At 40.2% G+C, this 23,291-nt stretch overlaps 2 protein-coding genes across 2 annotated transcripts; both read right to left on the bottom strand.

The window, feature by feature from the left end:
* Positions 1 to 4,579: 4,579 nt before the first annotated feature.
* On the bottom strand, positions 4,580 to 5,638 carry LOC130457996 (transcription initiation factor TFIID subunit 7-like). The gene has a single exon (XM_056820886.1). The coding sequence runs from the start codon at positions 5,636 to 5,638 to the stop codon at positions 4,580 to 4,582; it is 1,059 nt and encodes a 352-aa protein (XP_056676864.1).
* Positions 5,639 to 18,521: 12,883 nt separating this feature from the next.
* Positions 18,522 to 21,312, bottom strand: LOC130457995 (tuftelin-interacting protein 11-like). The gene has a single exon (XM_056820885.1). The coding sequence runs from the start codon at positions 21,150 to 21,152 to the stop codon at positions 18,669 to 18,671; it is 2,484 nt and encodes an 827-aa protein (XP_056676863.1). The 5' UTR covers positions 21,153 to 21,312; the 3' UTR covers positions 18,522 to 18,668.
* Between the last annotated feature and the right edge of the window lie 1,979 nt (positions 21,313 to 23,291).

The following is a 23,291-nucleotide window of genomic DNA, read 5'->3' as shown; positions in this document are numbered from 1 at the left end:
GTTCTATATTCTGAATCTCACATGAAATTTCAGTATTTCCTTTAGAATGGTGAGAACAATTCTTGATAAATGTTCCCTTTATTTCTTTGATACAACATAGAAGAAATCATCGCTTGGAACTGAGATGTGTCCTGCTTTGTGGCCAGAGAGTAGGACATACAATCAGAAGACATAAATCCAAATCTGGAAGTGTTCCAAATATTATCTCCATTTGACAGAAAAGGAAAAGGCTTAGGATATTAGATTGGTTTTGAACTGTTTTTCCTCTCCTAAGTTCAGAGATAAGAATTTTCCATAATGTTATGTTGCTTTATCTCTTTGCTGAAGGTATTTATAATAAAAATTTTTTTTCATGAGAATTGGCATCACAACCATCAATTTTAATACACAAGCACTTGCCTAGTCTCTATCTTTTTATAGCAGGAAGGAATAACTCTTCCAGGAAGTATTCTCATCATGGAGATAGGAAACAAAACAGGCTACTTGTGACAGAAATGGATTGACTGGTGGTCTTAGCCTTCTTATTGTTTCAATTCAGCTATGATTTAATGTCTAATCATTTATTGCTTGACAAAAAACCCAAGCTGTAGTGACACATAATGGCCCATACTGTGGGGGATTTTATTTAGGTGAATAACGAGGAGGATTCTTGAAGAGGCTAATTACTCAGTCTGAGGTGAGCCCTGTAGCTGGGAAAGGTCAAGCCATGATGATGGGGCTCATTCCTTTGAGGCTTTGTCTTGGGAGATGTCCCACTGACCTTCATGACTGCTGCCTCTGTCCAGCTCCTGAACTATAACACACATTCATCCAAGACCATTAGACCATCTTCCTTATGCACATTCTGTCCCTGTGCATGCTTTTCTGACTAAGAATATCTAATATTAAATCTACCTTCAATGCTTGCTGAGGGGAGAAAATGAAATTTAAGACCATCTTCACTCCATCTATTTCTTCAATAGAGTGGGGTCATCAGTTTGCTGTTGTCAATTTTGTGACTATGTAGTAGATGAGTAGAGTGAAATCCTCTCTGTCCTGTGCCTGGGAAGTTGAAGCTTCAGCCAGGGCAGGGTACCCTTTATTAGGGAGGGGAATGTCTTCCATTCAAACCACTAAATTCTTGTCATGAGCTCTCTGCCTTTGTAAACTTTGGAAAGTAAAAAAAAATACATGAAAATTTCCCAAGTATCTCCCTCCCTGCACTAAAGAAGGTGTCATTTGACAAAGATAAAGGTATATATGGAATTATCTTGCTTATCCTTTCTCTGGAGGTGACATTTATGACGTATTCCCAAAAATATTTTCTGTATGTAAAATTCATAGTTCTGCTCATTGACTTTTTATAACCTCATATAGGTCTTTCAAAATTGCTTCCCACTGTGGTCCGGGTCCCAACACATCCTGGTTTTCCTAGAGAGAAACCTAGAGAAAAGTCCCTCCCATTTTTGTCCTGCTACATTCTCAATCAGAACCTCCTCTCCAACACCCCAGATTCAAGTAGAGGTTCTAATTTAATTAAGCACATAGATTCTGTTGGAACACTCTGATCAGGGTTAGGTTACAGGTTCCAGTCTGCACATTCACTCAGAAGATAGGTAGAGAGATGGTCTATGGGGTGAGGTTTACAGAAACTGGGAGAAAGCACAAACTTAACATTTTAAAATATAAACTAAAAGGACGCATCATAAAACGCTTTGTATAATCTAGATGTTGCTTGCTTCTGATAATAGACTTTAGTTGTTTCTGTTTCACTGAGGCCCAAGGTATTTATGAGGCCTTTGTGTTGTGAAGGGGTTGAGGCAATCCTAGGAGAGACTCATTTTACTGTGGCCCTTGGCATATTCATTTTGGATATATTAATTACTGTCAGCTTGAGAATAACACACTAATTTCTGACTTCATAAATACATGGAATGTTATCTGAGATGAGACAGAAAATGGTTTTCCTTTGCTTGGCATGGATCTTTTTTATGTCTGTAGGATGACTTCCAAATCTTCCAGGCACTTAATCACTTGATCATCAATCAACAAATATGAAGGATGAAGATGAGGACCAAGTTGATGCAAGGGACCTCAGTTAAATGTTAGCTATGATTATTATTGCAGACAAACAAGCTGAAGGATTTTATTAACTATCACATCAAAGTAGAGAAATTCTATGTCTCAAGTTACTCAGGAGTTCATTTTTACTGTCTTTCAAAAGATGAACCAAATATCCCATAGAAGCAACTAGATATCCCAGGAAGGCAGTCAGATATTGGGGGTGGGATGGCATGGCAGTTGTTGAAAGGGAACAGCAAGATATCCCTGGGATGCAGCCAGATACTCATAGGGACTGCCAGATATTCATGGGAGAAAGCCAGATGTTCCTGGGGAGAAAGCTTGAGGTCCCAATGGGAGAGGCAGATCTTCTGCATGGGCAGACAGATCTTGTAGAAGAGCAGGCACATCTGCATCAGAGAAAAATACTGACAATTTGGCCATAGCAGTTATCTGGGATAGACTGAGGGATTGTAGTTGAATCATTTCCTTTTAACCAGGAAGAACATATTCTTCCTCCTTGAATGGAGAGGGTTGTATCTGGCCCTGCGACTCTGGTAGAGGTTAACATAATGGGGCCATCTGCTATACCTGGAAAGTGGGAGGCTGGGACACTGAGGGCAGCAGAGCTAGTGATTGCTGGGGTTGTGGCTGCTGTAATTAGCATGGGGGATCTGGTCCAAACTGGAAAGGCAGTGAGTGATGGTTTGAGTACACCTGACTCAATGTCCATCCTTGCTCTTGGCCATGAAGTGCTGCATTTATTCCTCCAGGAAAGGAGGTGTGTGTTGTAAGGGTTAAAAATTAAAGGTTGAACGAAATACATGAGAAATGTGGTTGCCAAAATTAATTACCCAAGTCAGAATTACTTTTTATGGTAGTTTATTTACAAAAGGAGAAAGAGTAAAATTAAAGGGAACATGAAAGATCAATTATTTTATGGGGTAAATATGGTCCTAATACTCAAATCCAGGAGAAATATAGATAAATACTATTTTTTCCAAAATTTTACACAACATCCTGTCAGACTGCAGTGACTGGTCCCAAAAGAATTCATCATGACCAAATTGGATTGATACCAGGGATGCAAGAATGGTTCAACACTATGAAATAATGGCTTACTGAGAGTGACTTCAAAGTTCACCCCTATAAATCCTATGGAATGTTATCTGAGGAGATGAGAAAGAAAATGGTTTCCCTCTGTTTGGCATGGATCTTTTTATGCCTGTAGGATGACACCAAAACTTCCAGGGGCTTAATCACTTGATCATCAATTAAGAAACATTAGCTTCCACCTGTCCAGCACCATTCTATTAATTTTAAAATTAAGTATTAAGTATCATCGAGGTATTAAGATTTATTAATATTTAACTTGAAGCAAAAGGAAAATAAAAGTCTAGAGAAACAGAGCTCACCAGCCTCCCATGTGGAAAAGAGAGAGGGAGGCATTACCCACAGCATAAAAACCATAATGTAAAGGACAGAAAGGGAAAAAGGAACCTTGGGATGAGGGGAGAATTCTGGGAGATGAAGTTCAAAGGATACAAAATTTCCATTTCTACAATTCTAAGGATAAAAAGTACAAAGAGTATAAGCATTTTGAAAGCTGGAGGGTATTCTCACTTGTTTATTGGAGATATATATGTATATACATATACATATATATAAATGTGTATGTATATATTTGCACATATGACCTCACAATTATGTGAGACAGAGTTGATAAAGATGCTTTATTTTTTTATTAGGGAAAGAAATGATTCTTTATTACAGTTAGAAAAACTGCATCACAGCATGAAAGATTAACTTGGAACTCTATTATGTTTAAATTCAACGTAGGTCAGAATTAAAAATATATATATATATCTAACACCAAAAGGGGAGAATATTTTCATAAAATTGTGATGGGAAAATGAAAAATGTAGCCCTAAAAATTGCCAAATATGGTGTGTCCCTCTCTCTGATATATAAAAATAATTGTTTGTTAATCCACCGAACAACATCATTCAAGGAAAAACAGACAAATGCTCAGGAGAAAGGCACTTGTGTTATAAACGTGAATATCTGTATGTTAGTTGCTTTTATTTATGTGAGAGTTATCTACCTCTACATCTGTTTTGGTGGTCTGTGTGTGAGAAGTGATCTGTAACAGTTGAGAACTTAAAATGTATACAAAACAAACTTTCAGCATCTGTCTTTGAATCTCCTTACAAGTAATTTGGTTCTTATCACAAAATAATATAAATTTCCCAATATTTTTAAAGAAAGTCTTGGAACACAAGTAGGAATTAGCTCCAATTTAGTCTACTAATCCCCAAACTCTTATACAATCAAACTGTTCTCACCTATATGTTATTTAGTAGTATATAAGTTGCTAGTAAATAAAGGGTGCCACAGAGAGAGAAATTCAAAATAGGCAACAGAAAAAGGGTAAAATGTAGAAAGTCAAATTTCCATATGAATAATCTTCAAGCCAAAGGATGGAATGGGAGCCATTTGCCATTAGGAGAGGAGCAGTGAGTTTATAGGCAGGGACTTCTTATTTTTCCAGGAGTGATTCTAGTTGTTCCACCAAGGAACTGAGCTGTTGCTTCTCTTGTTCTTCCTGCTGTTTGAACTCATCCAGCATAGCCTGAAGACGAATCTTGAGAGCCATATTTTCTACTTTGATAATGAGGTCTTCCTGTCGTTTTACTCTCCCTTGGGTCTCTTGGAGTTTCCCTTTCATTATATCAATCTGCTTCTGAATTCCCATAACCATCTGATTTGTTTGCTCGTCTTCTTGGCACTGTTCACTGGATTCATCAAGCTTGTCTTGTAGCTGCCTCTCTAGGTCTTCCTCAGTGTCAATGATGTTTATATCTTCATCATCATGAGAATCCCTCTCATCTTCCTCTTCACTACTGCTGCTAATGTCCTTAAATATCTCTCGAAGCTCATGTTCTGAGGAGCCATGGCCCTGCTTGTGGCCACTCATTCCTGGAGAGGAAATATCTAGGCCTGCCAGGCAAACTGGGTTGTCTGCTTTCTTTGTTTCATCTTCTACAATTATCTCCCACCGAGTACTGAAAGCTTCTGCATCTGTACTTAGAAGCCTTATTACTTCTTTTTCCACATCTGATGATTCCATATATGTCTTCTTGGCTGTCTTACGGAATCTTCTCTTTCTGACATTCTTTAGTGGCAGAGTGATACCATGCTTCCAGATGAATTCTCTCTCCCTGCCTTTATCTTGTTTCTTACTTGCTTTTGGATCAGTAGTAGCAACTGGTTCTTCTGGAGCTGGGTAAAGATCCCCATCCTCACTGCACACAAGCATCTGGCAGATATCTGCTGTCTTGTAAAAGGTTTTTTTATCTATGGTTTTCATGGATTCAGTAACACAGGGAAGGTCAACCACCTTAGCAGCTAATGGGATATGATCCACCTGGACAATTCCATGACGTCCATCTGCATGTAATTCAATGGTCAACTTATCTTCCAGGTTACCCCTTCCAGACTGTATTGCCCTTCTCACAGTGGAAGCATATTCTGGGGGTAAGCGTAATATGAACTGGCTTTCCAGCTCTCGGAAGGCATCTTCTTTATTCTTCCTCATCTTTTGTTTTGTAATACTCATTTCCTCTTGTCTTGTTTCAGAGTAAATTTTTGTGTTATTCAGAAGCTCTTTAAGAACGCCCACTTCGCTTTTGCTGCACCCTATGCTGTGAGTTTAGGTCTCAATCCACTGCTTCAGCATATTCCTAGAAGATAAAGCAGATGTGAGGTAAACCCAGGCACACCACAACCTCAGTGTTGTCACCTCAAAGGAGTAGGAGAAGTGAGGGTGCCAATAAAGATACTTTAAAACCTTAGTTATCAAACTGTCAGATAATATGATATTGGTAAGTTTGTGGTCTCTATGGCATCCTTTAGGTACTGAAATGAATTTAGGTGGTATTCCAAGAGCAGCAGATAGTTAGAGATGGGGAATAGAAAACCTGAATTTAAATGTCACCAGATACTCTCATTAGCAGTGTTATGTACAAGTCACATAGTCTTTCCTGCTCTTTAGTTTATGGTAAATAAAATGTGAGAGGGTTGGTCTTGACTCGTAAGATACCTTTTATTTCTAAATCTATTATCTGATTGTATCTGATCCTATGAAGTTGAAGTCTTAAGAAGGAATAAAGGAAATAGGATGAAAAACTAGAATATGTTCTTCTGCCAACTGTCTTGTCACTCTTGTCTATTTTCTTCTACACAACATTAAGTGAAATTACTTTGGGGCATTGTTCATCTCCAGGATGCCCTAAATGGAAATTCTGGGAGAGCTCTATTGGATTTCCCTAGAAGCTGGCCCAGCCTTTACCCAGCCGTATATTCTTTTTTGAGAGGTGGCTGGTGGAAGGGGTCTGTCTTTATTTAAAAAAAAAATAGGAAAATTCCAAAACATATACACATACATATAATACACAGCAATATTACTCCCTAACTTTCCATCACCGCCTGCTTGTCCAGAATGAGATTGCCAAATCTGACTGTTGTTTGATGAACTTGGCTAATATTTTATCACAGAAGCTTGTTTCTATCTGCCAAACTGAAGCTAATATTTACTTGGAATACGCCAATGTTGAAGTTGTAGTACAAAGTCAAGTGTAATTTTTTTCTTTTTATATTTTTTTACTTTTTAAAAAATCATATGGCTAATATAGAAATGTTTTGTAGGATTTCACAGGAATAACACATTAATTGCCACTTCAGTGGATGTGAAGGGAGTGGGAAGAAGAGAATGTGGAACTCAAATGTTTTGAAGAATGTTAAAAATTAAAAATGAACTGAAATATTTAAATGAAGTACAATAACTGGAATATGCTATCAAATGAGTTGGTAGAAAATGTCAACACACCGATGACATCAGAGAAACTTAGAGTGCTGTATTATGTTATGGTTTACTTTAACGATTAGATGGAAGTAGTCATATAGCAGACATACTCTTAAGCCTCAGCTCTAAAATGTATTATTCTAAAATGCACTCAGATGGGCATTTAAAGAAGTACCACAGCAGAGATCACTCTGGGGATCAAGTTAGGGGATGGGGTCTTTATACCTGGACTAGAACTATCAGTTCACACTGCCTGTGTGTGTCTAGTGTAGTCACACTGTCTAGTGTAGCCAAAGGCTGAGGAGAAGCTGCTTTAATCTGAGTCACTCTCTTACTGCTTTGCAGGTTCCAGGTCCTCTTCTTGGCTTCAAAGTCTTTCTCTATGAGCTCTGCAATGGTTCTCTATGTCCTCTTCTCTAGCTTTTCCAGCTTCTTTGCCAAGTGTCTTTTTAAGTCCCAGTCTGGCTTTCTGGGGCCAAGATTGGCCAACTCCACTTCCTCAATGATGGGCTGGGGCTTTCCTGCTTCCAGCTGGTCTTTCACTTTCTCTTTTACTGAAGCTGGTTTAGCCTGAGGTACCTTGTTCTTCTTGAGCTCTTCATCTTCATGGACATAGTACAGAAATTTGAGTTTCCTGTGTTTCTCACCTCCTCCTCCTTTGTTTTCTTTGAAGTATTTATTTTTTGGTTCCTCATCTTCATTATTCTTGTACCTGCTCTTTTCCCTAAGTACTTTGAGTCTCTCTTTCCTCCTCAGAGACTCCTCCTACCGAAGTCCCACACTAGGGATTGGTGTGGCCATCTTGTTTCCCTATTCTTCAGCAATATATATTTTAAGTGTATAATAAGTGTATAAAGATGAAAATTAGCAGTTAATAATTTTATGAAATTATGTTGTTGCCAATATTCTATCTCAAGTCAGAAATTTATTTACAAAATAGAAAGGAAACAAAGTACCAAAATGAGATAGAGATAGAAAAATAATTTATCCTGTCTAAATCCAGGCAGAGATTACTCACTACTGGCCTTCCTGCCTGAGAGAATTAATCATGTGGCCTCCTCCAAGATGGAAACTAAGTGTCTACAGAGACTAGGAAAGGAGTCAGCCTTTCACTCACCTCAAAAAGTAGTCCAACAGCCAAAGTTCAAATCAAAAAGAAGCTCCATGCCTCAGTCTCCAGCTAAGCTACCTCTAAGGCTCGATCTCTCCAGTCAGGATATTATGTCCACAAGAGTGACTCAAGCCCCAGGATCCTTGGCTTTTTATGGTGCTTTCTCGTCCCCGCCCCTCTTCACAGGGGCCAATCACAGTTTTCAAACTGTCTAGCACTGTCCAGAGGGCAGTCCTTCTGGGAACCAGTTCTCACCTTCTGAAGGGATGACTATTTATCAAGAGGATTCACAGCTTCCTGGCTGACTGGGTTTCTGAAGGCGTGAACTCTGATCAGAGGATTCACAAGTTTGGGACTGAGTTAAAAGTTAAAAGCTCTAAGTAAGTGACTTGTGAGTTCTCCAATACCTTGCTAGCTTCTCACCTAGGACTAAGGAGGGTCTTCAATTTTTTGTTGATTCCATTCAAAAGTAGACAAAGGAGAGTTGATCCCTTCTTCACAATGTAAGCAGGGCTACTTCAGTTAGTGTTAACTCAGAATAGACAAAGGAAAGAAAGGATTCCCTTTCACAAGTGTAAACTCAGAGAGACCAAAGAGTTCCCTTTAAAAGTATCAAACAGGATGGCTCTGTTGGGCCAAGGTTTGCCATTGACCACCCCCCAGGAACTTGATTCAGCTAGAAGAGCACAGGAAGAACCTGGCCTCACTCTTCTGCCTCAGCCCAAGATGTCCAAGTTTTCTGAAAAAACTTCAATATTTGGGGGTGACTTTGGAGGACTGCATGGGCTTCGCTTTAGATGGAAAGAGTTGGTCTTTTTCAGCCTAAGGACTCTTTTGGTGCTGTGTAAAGCACGTTCCTTCCACTCTTCTCTCTGTTGAACATTTTCTGACTGCTTTTCCTGGAAGGGAATTTTACAGACTTCACATTACTCTAGTAGGATTGGTGCTAGCACAGCAAGCATGCCAAGACAAACCCCCATTTCTTATGGGAAAAATTGGGATCACAGAAACCCTTTAAAGGTTTGTTTTTTGTGTCATGGCCAGATAGCCTTTTACCCTCAACAAATGAGGTTTCCTCTAGAGCTCAGCTCCCATTCTGGCCAACCAAGGGACACATAGGATTTCAATCCACATTGAAGTGACTACTCTGTTTCAGACACTGTGCTAGGCAAAGAGATACATTGATGTTAAAGCCATGACACCCTGAGGCATGTGGTTCCTGCCTCTCAATCTGACTAACATCATAAGGTTGTCCATACTCCCAACAATGTTTTTGTCATTTTCCTTTTAACATTTCTAAGTTGTCTCCTGAACAGCTGACTTGGTGGGTCTCTGTCAAGGTAAACTCCTTTGGCTGCTTCCCCTGTTGCCCCCTTGATCATTCTGGGATGACTGTAACAGAGTTCAGCTTAAAATCTAGTCCTCTCTCATATATTGGAGGCTGAAGAGAATCACTGCAAGCCTTCAAAAGTCAGTAGGTATGGAAGGAGAAAGAATACTTTGTATGTTCAGAGCCAAATCAGAAGGAAGAGACCAGCTCTTCTCTTCCCCAATCCTACCAGTAACCAAAAGACAATGATTCTCTGTAGTGCTGTTGAGGAATAATGGCTCAAGTTGGAAAAGGGATGCAGAGTAATCCTTTAGCCCACTGCCCAATCCTCATGGATAACTAAACTATCAACAACCATCTGAATCAGGAAACCTTTCCAATAATTATACATATCATGACTTTTGTCCTTGGAGACACAGACTAAATATCCCACATTCACATGCTTAGTAAAACCTCCCCAGCACTGAGTCTAAGAGCAATAAACTCAAGGCAGGCTTTTCTTGCCCACAAGGGGCTAGAGAGTCCCACAGATTAGCATAGAGTCATTTCCAGAAAAAGTTGTCACCTGTGAGGCAAGGAGTACAGCAAGTGTTTAATGGGAAATGGAGAGAAGGAAGGGAGAGAATCACACTGTCTTTTCTTGTGACTCAGTTCTGGAGCTGGCCTTTGGTGAGGATCAAATGGGATCTCTAAAGGTTCTATACAAACTTTAAAGTTCTATGGAAATGCTACTTATTAGGAATTTCCCACATCCTTGTCTAGACATAATTATTTTGGTTTGGATTTCACTCCTTCATTCTGATTTATCAGCATTTGTCTTTTCTTTAGTCTTCAATATTATCCAAAGCATCTTCAACAGCATATCTGATTCAGAGTTGGTTTCTTAGTCTATGCAATCATTTAGCATAATTTTAGCACTTTATTACCTCTACCAAGAAAGAAAACGTAGCACACAATTATATTTTAGACAAGTTAGATCAGTTCTATATTCTGAATCTCTCATGAAATTTCAGTATTTCCTTTAGAATGGTGTGAACTATTCTAGATAAATTTTTCCTTGATCTCATTGATACAACATAGAAGAAATCATCCCGTTGAATGGAGATGGGTCCTGCTTTGTGGCCAGAGAGTAGGACATACAATTAGAATACATGAATCCAAATCCCAAAGTGTTCCAAATGTTATCTTGCTTTTACAGACCAGGAAAATGCTTAGGAAATTGGATTGGCTTTGAACTGTTTTTCCTCTCTAAGTTTAGAGATAAAGTAACATAACATATTATGGTAAATTCTTATCTCTTTGCTGAAGTTATTTTTCACCAAGATTATTTTTTGTGTGAGAATTGGCATCACAACAATTAATTTTGATAAACTACCCAAGCACTTGCTTAGTCTCTATCTTTTCATAGAAGGCTAGAATAACACTTCTAGGAAGTATTCTTATCATGGAGATAGGAAGCAAGAGTGGCTACTAGTGACAGAAATGGATTGACTGGTGGTCTTAGCCTTCCTATTGTTTCAGTTCATCTATGATTTTATCTCTCATCGTTTATTGTTTGACATAAAAAACCAAGCTGTAGGGACACAGGATGGCCCATGTTGTGGGGGATGTTATTTAGGTATAGTATGAATGCCTCATTTTAAAACTCCAAGGAAGACTTCGATATTCATTTATGTGGAAATCCAGGAGAAGAAGCCTCGGGCTGGGGCTCACTCTTTTGTTGCCCTGTCTCTGAGAGGAATACTGGATTCAGATTATTTTTTACATATGACATATTTTCAGACATTTGAGATCCAATGCCTTTTGAGAGAATGGCATTAGAAAAAAGCTACAATACCTGGTTGCTTCAGGCAGGAAGTAGTCCTGTCCCAGATTGGGAAGGGGCACAATTAGGTGACTCTGCCATCTTAGTTTCTTTGCCACTAAACAGAAAACTGGAGAACGAGCAAACATTTATCAAGCAAGTAGGACAACAGTAATTGGGAAAGCCATACAGATTAGATGCTAGAATACACACAACTTGGGGAGTTTTGCACTGGAGTTCAGAATGAAATCTTTACACAATCGAGGAGAATATTTTGACTCAAACTTTGCTCTTTGTAATTTCTGAAGGTACAGATGGTTTCCCCACTGCCCATAGGGCTGGGAAGGTCTTCTGTGGCCACAAGTCTTTTCACCAATTTCAAGTCTTACACATAAGCTATATATGAAGTCAAACGTGTATTTAAAGAAATGGTAGTTGGGGCATGAGGCTACATAGACCAACACTCAATCTTTAGATTTTTAAAGTCTCTCTTGAATTTTTTCTAGAACCAGTGAGATCTCAAGCTGTGGGAGGGATACAGTGAAGGGCTAAAGCAGAGATGACTTGCCAGTGGGTTAGATGAAATACAGCCTAATGTTCTTGCACTGACTGGGGATGGACTGCTGTTTCCTGCTGATATCCTAATAATATTCTCTGAGACTCCTATTAATGACTTAAAGCATTCTATGCACAGCTCCTGGCATAGAAAGTTAAAATGAGTTTGTCTTGGATCATATCAGGAACAGCAATCAGCTTTAATGGTTTGGGGGCCAACAGACATGGGTATAACTGTGGAGCTGCCTGGTGATAGCTGACATATCTTTCATTGAAAGTTACTGGTAGGAGACTAGATTACTCAGTGGATAGAGCACTAGGCCTGCAGACAGTAGGGTTTAAATGTGGCCTCAGATACTTCCTAGGTATATGACCCAGGGCTTGATATTTTGAGTTCAATTACCTGCCCTTTACTCTCTTCTGCCTTGGAATCAATTTTTAATATCGATTTGAAAACAGAAGGTAAGTGTTTTCTTTTAATTCCGGATAGCCTCTGGGTTGCTTCCCTAGTGTCCATGTTTCAATCAGATATTTTTAATGTTACTTATGGAGGTCTAATAGAGGACTGAAAGCCCAACATTCAAATGGTTCCCTTGGGTCCACTATCTCCTAGACTTTACATGACACTGTGGACCTTCATTGTGTATACTAGAAATGTAAAATAGCCTACTGGGTCTTTTTTCTTTCTGTGACATATTGTTCCCATAGTCTTGTATTAGCCTGGAGCCAGGGGGATGCTGGGAACATAAGTTATGTGGCCCCATGTGTACACAATACCCAATTATAATTTTAAGAAATTATTTTCCTCATTGAGCTTTTGCACCTTTTCCATTTGCCCAATTCTAGATTTTCCTCAGTGAATTTTTGTATCTTTTACCAAGCTATCACCTCTGTAATTTCTTTTCGTAATTTTTTAATTCTGCTTCTCAGGTATTTTTAAAATATCTTTTAAAGTTTTTTTAGAAGTTCTTTTTGGACCTGACACTTTCATACTTTGAGTCTTCACATGTTTGTATTTTGGAATCATTGTCCTCTTCTGAGTTTGAATTTTGATCCTCGCTTTCCCTACAGTAGCTTTCTAACAAGGTTTGTTTTGTTCCCCTCTGTCATTTGCTCATTTTTAGACTATTTCATGATTTTACTAAGATATAGAAGTTAAGCACAGTGTCTGAGGTACAGAGGATACTACTGTGCCATGCTTCTTTTACTGCAATGTGCTTTGAATGTAGTGATTTGACTGGCCTACTGAGGGGAGGCCTACAGCTGTTTAGCCCAGATATTGCCTGATCTAGATTGAGCTGTAATTGCTGTCCCAAATCCTGACTTGCCCAGACACCTTCTGATCTGGATCACACTTCCCTCCTACCACAGTGTGATCTTCACTATTGATCCTCTATTCTGTCTTGCATGGAAAAACTGTTTCACCTCCTCCTTTTGTTGAGTTTGCTGCTCTACAATTCAAATTCTCCGCATTTTTTTTTTGTAGTTGTTTGAAGATTACTTTTGGCACACTAAATGTTCCTTTTCTTACTTCATTAACTTGCCTCCCAAAAGTGGAAGTCCTCAAACACATAGAAGACAATGTTGAGTCCTAGTAGTTACTGCAAAATCCTGATAGACTGCAGAGGTCATATCTCACTGCTGAATAAGGAGGCAATAATTGTCTTCCAAACTTTCCCCCAAATGGGTCCCTGAATTGAAAACTACACAAAAGTGGTTGGTCTCTTCCCTATGGGTATTAATGGCATCTGAGTAAAGGTGACAGCCTGTGCATCATCACCATTCTTTGATTTAGGAGTAGGGCAGAGTTCAGAACCATATAGTTCTGAGAGATGTACCTTGATTAATTTTCATGTGATGCACTAGCATATCTTTTTATTTGTACCAGGACAAGACAAGAACAAACTAGAAATCAGAGTGGAGTATGTTAGATGTGTGGAGGACACAAACATTATATAGTACAATCATCTCAGACAAGCCCCATTGTCTAGGATATCTTCTTTCCTATCCTTTTCATGATGAGATTGCTCTTCAATTCTTTAATTGGTTGTCAATTTTGCATTTTGGAGATGCAAGTGATGGTTAAAAAATAACCTGTGAATGTCTCCCCACCAATATACCCCCCAAAACTTAATATGATACAGACTCAACATGCAGGGGACTGATATCTGGGTGCCTGCTTGCTTTTAGGTTTAGTGAGTAGAGAAATTCCTTCCGTTTTCTTCCTCTTCTAAGTGTTTTCTGATGGGAATTTCTCTGAAGTACACCAATAATTACCTCTTCTCTTCTATAGTATAGCTCTGAGCTTTGTGTTAACTCCAAGAATACCAAAGACAAGAGATTGCATCTTGATGTACAATAGGTGATAGCTTCCATTTTTCTCCCTTTAATTTGTAAATCAGAGATAATAAAGGAGGAAATACGCGATATTTAACTCCTCCTGTGTTATGTTACATTTTTCTATGAATGACCAATACTCTAGTTTGGCTTATGCTTTTCCCAAGATTTTTGGGATGTCAGCATTTCTACCCATGGCCATGTCCCTTGTTGACTTCCCACACTTTTTATAATGTTAATTAATTCCTTTTTTGGCAAAAACACATGTTTCTACTGATATAGCCATGTGATATAGCCAACATTGAAGAGGAAATGTCCTTTGTTATACAGGTTACTTGAATGTGTTCAGTGTGAACACAAATTAGTAGCGCATCTCTGATATATGCTGATGAATGTAAACATGGGCACCTCATGGTTGGAAGGATGTTCCAATAATTGCAATGGCAACATCTAGAATACTGTATCCTCTTTTCGGATTTTTGCTCTTCTGTGAAGCTATTGAAGCATTGAAAGCAATTTTCATTGAATATTTTTTGATACCTCTGGATTTCTCTGAATATATATTTCTGTTTTGTGATATACTAAGGATACCTGAGAGCATCATAGGAATTTCACTGAAATTTAGGCCTCTGAATCCCTATGATATATATTAATCACATCTCCAGGAAACTTTTTTTACTTCTGATGACTAGAGGTCTGGTCAGTGAACCCCTTGACACAATAAGCATCTGGTTTGAATTCCTAGTCCTTTACTTTTTCTTAGGCTTACCTAGTTTAAAGCTTCAGAATGCCTTTTTTTTTCTACTTTAGCCTGAAGGCTATACAGACTTTAAACTTCTATGGAAATGCTAGTTATTAGGAATTTCCCAAATTCATGTCTATATATAAGTATTTTGGTTTGGATTTTACTCCTTCATTCTGTTTTATCAGCATTTGTCTTTTCTTTAGTCCTCAATACTATCCAAAGCATCTTCAGCAGCATATCTGAATTGTAAAGATTAAAATTTAGGAATATGGGGAGACTGAGGCAGGTAGCAATTAGTTTCTCTCTGCAAGGAGTATTATATTTTTTAGAGGTTTATTAAAGATTAAAGATTAAAGAAAATACAGAATAAGAAAAAACATGTGCCTAGGCCAGAGGCCTAGGCCAGATAACCTCACATCACGGAAGAGATGCATCTGCTCCAAAATGGAAGTCCAAAAGAAAAGCCAAAAACCTTTGCCACCAGCTTAAATCCTTCCTCGATCTCAGTCCACCTCAGAATTCCCGAGAGATTACAAAGCATTTTGGGGAAGTGGAGCAAAGGCTTGTGGGGATTGTAGTCCTGTATTCAAGTCTATTTTTTACATTCCTTCGTTGGATCATTTGAAAAAAAATTTTTCCAAAGGATCATGAAAACATAATCAATTTAAAGATTACAATAATTTGAGGATAAGAGAGAGAAAAAAAAGAATAAAACCAATAATTGCTGAACGCATTGACAAAAAGCCAGTTAGGGGGCAGTCCCCTTTGGCATGAAAGTATACATACAAATAAATGTTCAATCAACCACACCCAAAGTTCAATTTTGTGCAACCTGTGGTCTGGAGGCTTCTTCATGGTGGCTTCTCCAACAGTTCAGTTCTGGATTCAGAGAGGTAGTATCTTCTTAACCTAAAATTCTTCTTAAAAGGAATTTAAACTTTGCAATTTAAATAATGATATTTTTTACATTTCCCCCGTTAAGAGGGTGATTGACAAATACAGGATCACTTAGGGATGCATGGCTGAGGTATGAGGTATATGAATCAATTGGTAAGAGAAATGAACAAAAACATCAGAAAAATCCAAAAGAAATGAAAAAGTTCTGAATGAAAATATAGACTATCAAAGTCTTATGTGTAAAAATTCCAAGTGAAAGAAAAATAAATCTATAACAGGTCCATCAATCAGGGCCCAATCAAAATGATCTAAGCAATGATGCATTTACCCAGTCAATAGCCAGAACTACAGAAAGGTTACCATACTATGAGAGGCAGAAAAGAAAGGGACCAGATCATAGGAGCCAAGGTTTTGGGGTTACTGATCTGTGAGTATCTTCAGGGTGAGTGTGGACACAAGGAAAGCCTATGTCTAGCAATGATAAACATAGTAACCTTGAGTCTTTGCACTAGGTTCAAGACCTTTGTATTGGCCTAGACGTGCATCAATCCATCCTGGATTGGCCTTTCTTTGGCTCTGTGCAATGGCTCTTGTGTGTATATCTTGTCCTAGAATCAGACAGAATCATTAAGCAAAGTCCCATAATTTTTAAAATAATTAGTGGCATCATTTTTATAGTCTCTAGCTTTTTTGGGCATGCATGAGTGAATGCATCTTAAACTTGTAGTGCTGAAAATTAAAAGGTTAAAGAAAATCTTAATACTGGTGACACGTGCTTCAAATATAAAAAAGAGAGAAAAATATATAAAAAAAACTGAAATAGTATATTGCACATGCAAGAAAATATAATAATAAAAGAGCTTAAAAAAATTTAAAAATATAGCTTATAATCATTGACTCTTTGTGTCAAGTTAAGAAAATATAAAATACAAGGCTTTCTCACCAAAAATGAGATCCATTTCCTCTTAATATCTGGCCATGATCACTGTGAGTAGAAGGCAAATGAATTGAAAGAGGTAACATTTTTTCATTTTTAAAAATACAGTAGTGCAAATATGTAGTTATCAAAATCCCCAAAATTCTCAATAGCCCCAATCAATTACAATAGCAAACAAACATACTTTCATATTTCACATAAGTTGTATGACATTTAAAAGCCTATGAATTGATGGATATTTGTCACAATTTTTACAAACGTAGCAATCTTTCAACCTTGGTAATAAACATATTTTTAAACAAAGTAAAACTCATCTTGGGTTAAGAACATAATCAAGAAATCTATATATCATTCTGGTAGAAGTAAAATAGTGAGCTGAAGAGTATAAATAAAGGGGTGCTCCTTTTTCTTGGAGGCTTATAGGGATACAAATGCCCTGAGATTAACTGCCCAACTTCCATTCACATATTTAGAAATGTGGGAAGGTTGGGGGTTATAAAATGTATTTCACTTCAGCTACTATTGGCCTTACCTCGCAGTAGCGGTAGGCAAAAATAACCAGAGACTGTTAAAAAAAATTAGAAAAATCATATTTTAAAAAACCCTTAAAATCATTTGAGATATTTAGCACATTAAATTTTCCAAAGGTTGTTATACAATTATAACCAGTTCTGATGAAGTCCATCTATCCTCGGCAAAATAGAAAAAAGCTGTTTTTTCATATATGGGTTTATTCACAATAATATTTGTTCAATAGTTATAGGGGGAAAACAACAGAATTTTTAAAACTAAGTACATTCAAAATAAATTCAATCAACCATCAGTTCAAGGAGAATAATATTGAATCCAGTAATATATGAACTTAAAATCACAAAGTTAAACCTTAAAAAAAAAATGCAATAGAATACAGAGATTTTTATAAACCATTGGAGTCTGAAATGCCTTAGAATATAGCCTTTAGTCTTTAAAGTTCCTTAGGTGTGTTTATCCATTTAAATGTCTATTGTCCAAAGGCAGAGTAGTAAGGGCTAGGCAATGGGGGTTAAGGGGTCTGCTCAGGGCCCCATAGCTGGGAAGTATCTGAGGCCAGATTTTAACCCAGGACTGCATGTCTTTATGTCTGGATATCAGTTTGCTGAGCCACCCATTTGACTCCCCAAAGTTGAATCTTTGGGCTGAATCTTTCTTCTGGCATGCAGGTGAAATCAATGAAATTACCAGAAGAGTCAAAAGGTATCCTTTTAAACAGCCCATTGCTATTAAGTTTCTGTTTGAAAAATCTGTTTCTTCTCCTCTCCCTTTTCTCTCTCCCCTGCTCTGATACCTCCTCCTGCCCCAGTCCACGTGGAGTCCAGGCCCCCCACGTGGAGTCAATACCCCCGTCCACTTGGAGGCTTAGCCTAAGGGAAAATTGCCAGTTCTCCTTTCCCTCTCCTCTCTCCCCTCAGCCCACGTGACCAATACTGTTAGCAGCTGGTCAAAATGAGTCCTGAGTGATCTGCTCCAAGGATCTGGGTGATGAGCTGTCTGGGTCGGAGGCCAGATGGGTGAGAGACAGACCGCCAGGGTGGGCAGGGCCTTAATTTACCCCAGTAGAAGCTTGGATCTTGAGCTTGGAAATATAGCTCAAAGCTTTTTTGAATTTCCCTCAGAATCTGGGGTAAAGAAATTCATCTATAAAATATCGTTAATATTCCGTTTCTTTTTAACTGAAGCTGGTTTAGCCTGAGGCACCTTCCACTCCTTGAGCTCTTCATCTTCAGGGACATAGTTCTGAAATTTGAGTTCTAGATGCCTCTCACCTCCTCCTCTTTTGTCTTCTTTGAAGTATTTATTTTTTCGTTCTTCATCTTCCTTATTCTTGTGCCTGCTCTTTTCTCTAAGCACCTCGAGCTTCTCCTTCCTCCTTACAGCATCCTGCTCCAGAAATCCCACAATAGGGATTGGTGTGGCCATCTTGTTTCTCTATTCTTTAGCAATATATTCTTTTTTTTTCATTTTTTAAAAAAGTCTTTAATACATCCTTTTTACAACTCAGAAGTCACTCCCTACTTTGCCATATCGATCAGACTTTGGAGGGATGTTGGCACCCAAGTCTTTGCCCCTTGCACAAACAGAACACCCTGGTCAATGTAGACTACAATCCGCCCAAAAGTGTAGAGTTGTTTCCCTTCATGCCTTTTCCCAACAACAGGCAGGAAAACAATGTTATGTTCTTCAGCCTTTGTTTGAATGAGGTCTTTGAAGTTCATAGGCACAGATCTGGCTGCCATGCCTATGCCCCTCTGAGCCATGTTCTCTGCTTCTCGGCAGTGCTGCATGGCCTCATACTGGAAGCCTTTCCTCCTCTCTGTGTGAGTAAGATAGGCAATGTTCTCCCGAGCTCCTGGCTGCATATATGCCCCGACATTGGAAGAAACAGCCCTGTTCATGATATCAAGTGCTTCATTAAATTTGTCCTTGATAGATGGATGTGCCAAAACCTGGTCTGTAAACATGGACTTCCAGCCCAAATACCATTTGGTGATCTCTTCATAATTTGGACTATTACTGAGCCAGGAGCAGAGAACGTGAAGCCACTGAGGAAAGAAATGCTTCTTGAGGAGTCCTACTAGGCTGGAAACTGAGATCATTCCTTCCCAGTCAATCACCCAATAGAAAGCATCCATGTGCTGCTGGTGAGGGTTAATGATGAATTCATTAAGACACATTCCTAATTTGGGCACAATATTTTTGACCATGAAGGCCTCCCAGGAGCCAGGGGTAAACACATCCTTCCAGGGCTGCAGGATAAGCTTGGCTGAGGAATCCCTGGGATGCCATTTCTGCAGAGCCCTGGATAACTTGTTCCGGATCAGAGAGTACAAAGGCTCTAAGCGTGACTGCATAAGGGGAAGCCAGGGATGTATCCATGAGTGGATGGGAACCATGTCCGTCAGAGGGTTCCAGCTTTCAACCTCCTTTTGCAGTTTGGGGAAGATGAGCTGGTCCAATATGTGATCCAGGATCCACACAGGAATAATATGGACCCAGCTATCCAAAAAGTCCACCATTGGGTCACAGTTCCTCGGCTGCCACTGAGGTACAGTATTTCGAACAAAAGGCATCCATATTTCCCAGATCATCCTGTGGAAAGCATCTGCTGCAAGATCTTGGCCCCCATGAGACAGGATCTGATCATTGGTCAAAAGGCTTTTCCACTTGGCAATGATGCCAGTGCCATAAGTGCAGTCCTTGAGGGGATCCCAGGCCTTGAAGTAATCTTTCACGAGTGGGTAGACAATAGCCACGGCCAGGTCCACGCGGTCAGACATGCGGTATTCCTCATAGTACTTCTCTTGGAGAGTCTCAAATATTCTGGCACACTCATCCAGTGTGAGAGGATCGCTGCAGTCTGGCTGCGTCCTTCTCTCACACTCCTCCACCATCTCCAGGACCTTCCTGAGGTTGGTGATCACTGTCTCTTCATGGGACAGAACCTCAGACAATTTCCCCAGCTCGTGGGACAGATTGTGGACCTTGTCTGACTCCTCCTGCAGCTGCCGGTCATTCTGAATGATCTCCTGCTCAGTGATATCAATGAGCAACTGGAGGTTGTGCTCCAGCTCAGGCAGGGCAAAGGCCTGTGGCTTGGCATGTTTGCCAGACAGTGGCAGCTGCTGCTGCTGAAGTCCATCCTCTGGTATGTTGTGCTTGTGGCTAATTTGGCTGTAACCGTAATAGACCTTTTGTTCCCGGCCTGTCATGTCGATAACCTTAACCTGGGAAAGCTCCTTCTGGGGAGCAGAGAGTTTCTTTCCAATTCTACCCTTTGCCTTCAATTCTTCAACTGTCTGAGAGGAGTATTTTGGTTTCTTCCTGCCCCCACTCAGGTCTTTCCACCTCTGGCTGAGCTCCTTCTGAACCTCCTCTTCTTGGGAGTCAAGCCCAGGGAAATCTTGCACTGACTGAGCGGTCCCTTCTGAGCCAGAGGCTCCCCCAGCACCCTGGCCTTTTCTCCCCTTAGCTTCAATTGGATGAATGATACCTTGTGCCTTCTTCCCAAGCCCCTTCCCTGGAACATAACCCATCTTCTGCAAAAGCTTCTGCCCAATTCCTTTGGTGTGCCTTTCCCAGCTGCCCAAGCCTGTGAAAGATTTGGCTCCTCCCACCCAGCCTTTCTGGCTGGGTTTAAAATTGCCACCTGTTTGTAACTTCTTTGGGCCAAAATCTTTAGGAAAATCCAGCTGCTTAATAGGCTTCTTGTCCTCATTGGAATCCTCCTCGTCTGCTTTCTTCAGGCCAGCACTAATGAAATTTACAGGAGCCAAAAAGTCTCGGGAGCGTTTGCCTCCATAACCGGGCTGCTCATCTTCCCGTTCATGCTCAGCCCATACTCCATATGTGGCCTCCTCCTTGGTCTGCCAATGATATTGCCGGTTTGGGTTGAATTCATTCTGGAGGTCCCAATCAGTGATCTCAAAGTTCTCCATCTCATCTTCTTCCTCATCAATGGCTCCTTTACCCTCTCGGTAGAGATGGGACAGCGACATGGTGGCAAACTCTCTGGGGGGCTTCAAAGGGACCTCGCTGACAACTGTGCTACCGCTGGCACCCCCGAGCTTCTGCCTCACCTAGAAATGCTTCTTTGGCTTCTTCAGGGTCCTTCTTTAGCAATATATTCTTAAAGTATATAATGTCTCTATAAAGGTGAAAATTAGCAGTTAATCAATAATTTTATGAAATTATGTTGTTGCCGATATTCTATCTCAAGTCAAAAATTTCTTTACAAAATAGAGGAAACATTAAAGTAGAAAAATGTGAAGAAGATAGAAAAGTTATTTATCCTGTCTTAATCCAGGCAGAAATTGCTCACTATTGGCCTTCCTGGATGAGAGAATTAATCATGTGGCCTCCTCCAAGATGGAAGCTAGGTGTCTCCAGAAACTAGGAAAGGAGTCAGCCTTTCAATCACCCAACAAAGTAGTCCAGGAGTCAAAGTCCAAATTGAAACAGAGCTCCAGGCTTCAGGCTCCAGGCTCCAGGCTCCAGGCTCCAGGCTCCAGGCTCCAGGCTCCAGGCTCCAGGCTCCAGGCTCCAGGCTCCAGGCTCCAGGCTCCAGGCTCCAGGCTCCAGGCTCCAGGCTCCAGGCTCCAGGCAAGCTCCCTCTAAGGCCCTCTCCCTCTCTAGTCAGGAGAGTATCTCCACAAGAGTGACTCAAGTCCCAGGATCCTTGGCTTTTTATGGTGCTTTTTTGTCCCCGCCCCTCTTCACAGGGGCCAATCACAGTTTTCAAACTGTCTAGCCCTGACCAGAGGGCAGTGCTTGTGGGAACCAGTTCTCACCTTCTGGAGGGGTGGCTACTCATCAAGAAAGTTCACACCTTCCTGGCTGCCTGGGTTTCTGAAGGTGTGAACTCTGCTCAGAGGATTCACAAGTTTGGCACTGACTTAATAGGGTGCAGCTCTAAGTAAGTGACTTGGGATTTCTCTAATACCTTGCTAGCTTCTCACCCAGGACTAGGGAGGGTCTTCAATCTTTTGTTGATTCAATTCAAAAGTAGACAAAGGAAAGTTGATCCCTTCTTCACAATGTAAGCAGGGCTACTTTTGTTAGTATTAACTGAGAATAGACATAGGAAAGAAAGGATTCCCTTTCACAAGTGTAAACTCAGAGAGACCAAAGTGTTCCCTTTAAAAGTGGCAAACAGGATGGCTCTGTTGGGCCAAGGTTTGCCATTGACCACCCCCCAGGAACTTGATTCAGCTAGAAGAGCACAGGAAGAACCTGGCCTCACTCTTCTGCCTCAGCCCAAGATGTCCAGGTTTTCTGAAAAAAAAATTCAATATTTGGGAGTGACAGAATTTGGAGGACTGCATGGGCTTCGCTTTAGATGGAAAGAGTTGGTCTTTTTCAGCCTAAGGACTCGTGTGGTGCTGGGTAAAGCCCTTTCCTTCCACTCTTCTGGCCTTTGAGTCTTTTCTGACTATTTTCCTGGAGGAGAATTGTAGAGACCTCGTATGTCTCTAGTAGGCCTGGTGCTAGCACAGCAAGCATGCCAAGACAAACATTTAACATTTCAAGGTTGTCTCCTGAACAGCTGACTTGGTGAGTCTCTGTCAGGGTAAACTCCTATGGCTGCTTCCCCTGTTGGCCCCCTTGATCATTCTGGGATGACTGTAACAGAGTTCAGCTTAAGATCTAGTCCTCTCTCATGTATTGGAGGCTGATGAGAATCACTGCAAGCCTTCAAAAGTCAGTAGGTTTGGAAGGGGAAAGAATACTTTGTATGTTCAGAGGCAAATCAGAAGGAAGATACCAGCTCTTCTCTTCCCCAATCCTACCAGTAAGCAAGAGACAATGATTCTCTGTAGTGCTGCTGAGTATTGAGGAAGACAGCCAGCAGTCCCCCCAAGAAAGGAAAGATAGGAGTTTATCGCTTGGGGGAAAGGATCTGAAGTTGGGAGGGATGGAAGAAAGAGTCAGACACTGAATCATAAGTGATAATTGAGCGGCACAGATAGCTCAGCCAGCCCCTCATTTCCCAAGGACAGGAGACCATGAGGTGACTATAAAACAACCCATGGGAATCAGAACTGTGTTCAGAGATCCCTAAAGAGGAAAGCCAGTCCCATAAAGCCTTGCTTTAAGTATGGACTGTTACAGCTCGTGTTTGGGGGTTAGAGCAGGAA

This window comes from Monodelphis domestica, chromosome 3 (genome assembly GCF_027887165.1).
Source record: "Monodelphis domestica isolate mMonDom1 chromosome 3, mMonDom1.pri, whole genome shotgun sequence".
Classification (NCBI taxonomy): domain Eukaryota; kingdom Metazoa; phylum Chordata; class Mammalia; order Didelphimorphia; family Didelphidae; genus Monodelphis; species Monodelphis domestica.
Note: the sequence above shows the minus strand (reverse complement) of the source record. Positions and strands in the feature narration are given on the sequence as shown.

Coding starts and splice junctions, on each gene's coding strand:
- LOC130457996 (XM_056820886.1), bottom strand. CDS start 5,638: ATGAGGAAGAATAAAGAAGATGCCTTCCGAGAGCTGGAAAGCCAGTTC.
- LOC130457995 (XM_056820885.1), bottom strand. CDS start 21,152: ATGTCGCTGTCCCATCTCTACCGAGAGGGTAAAGGAGCCATTGATGAG.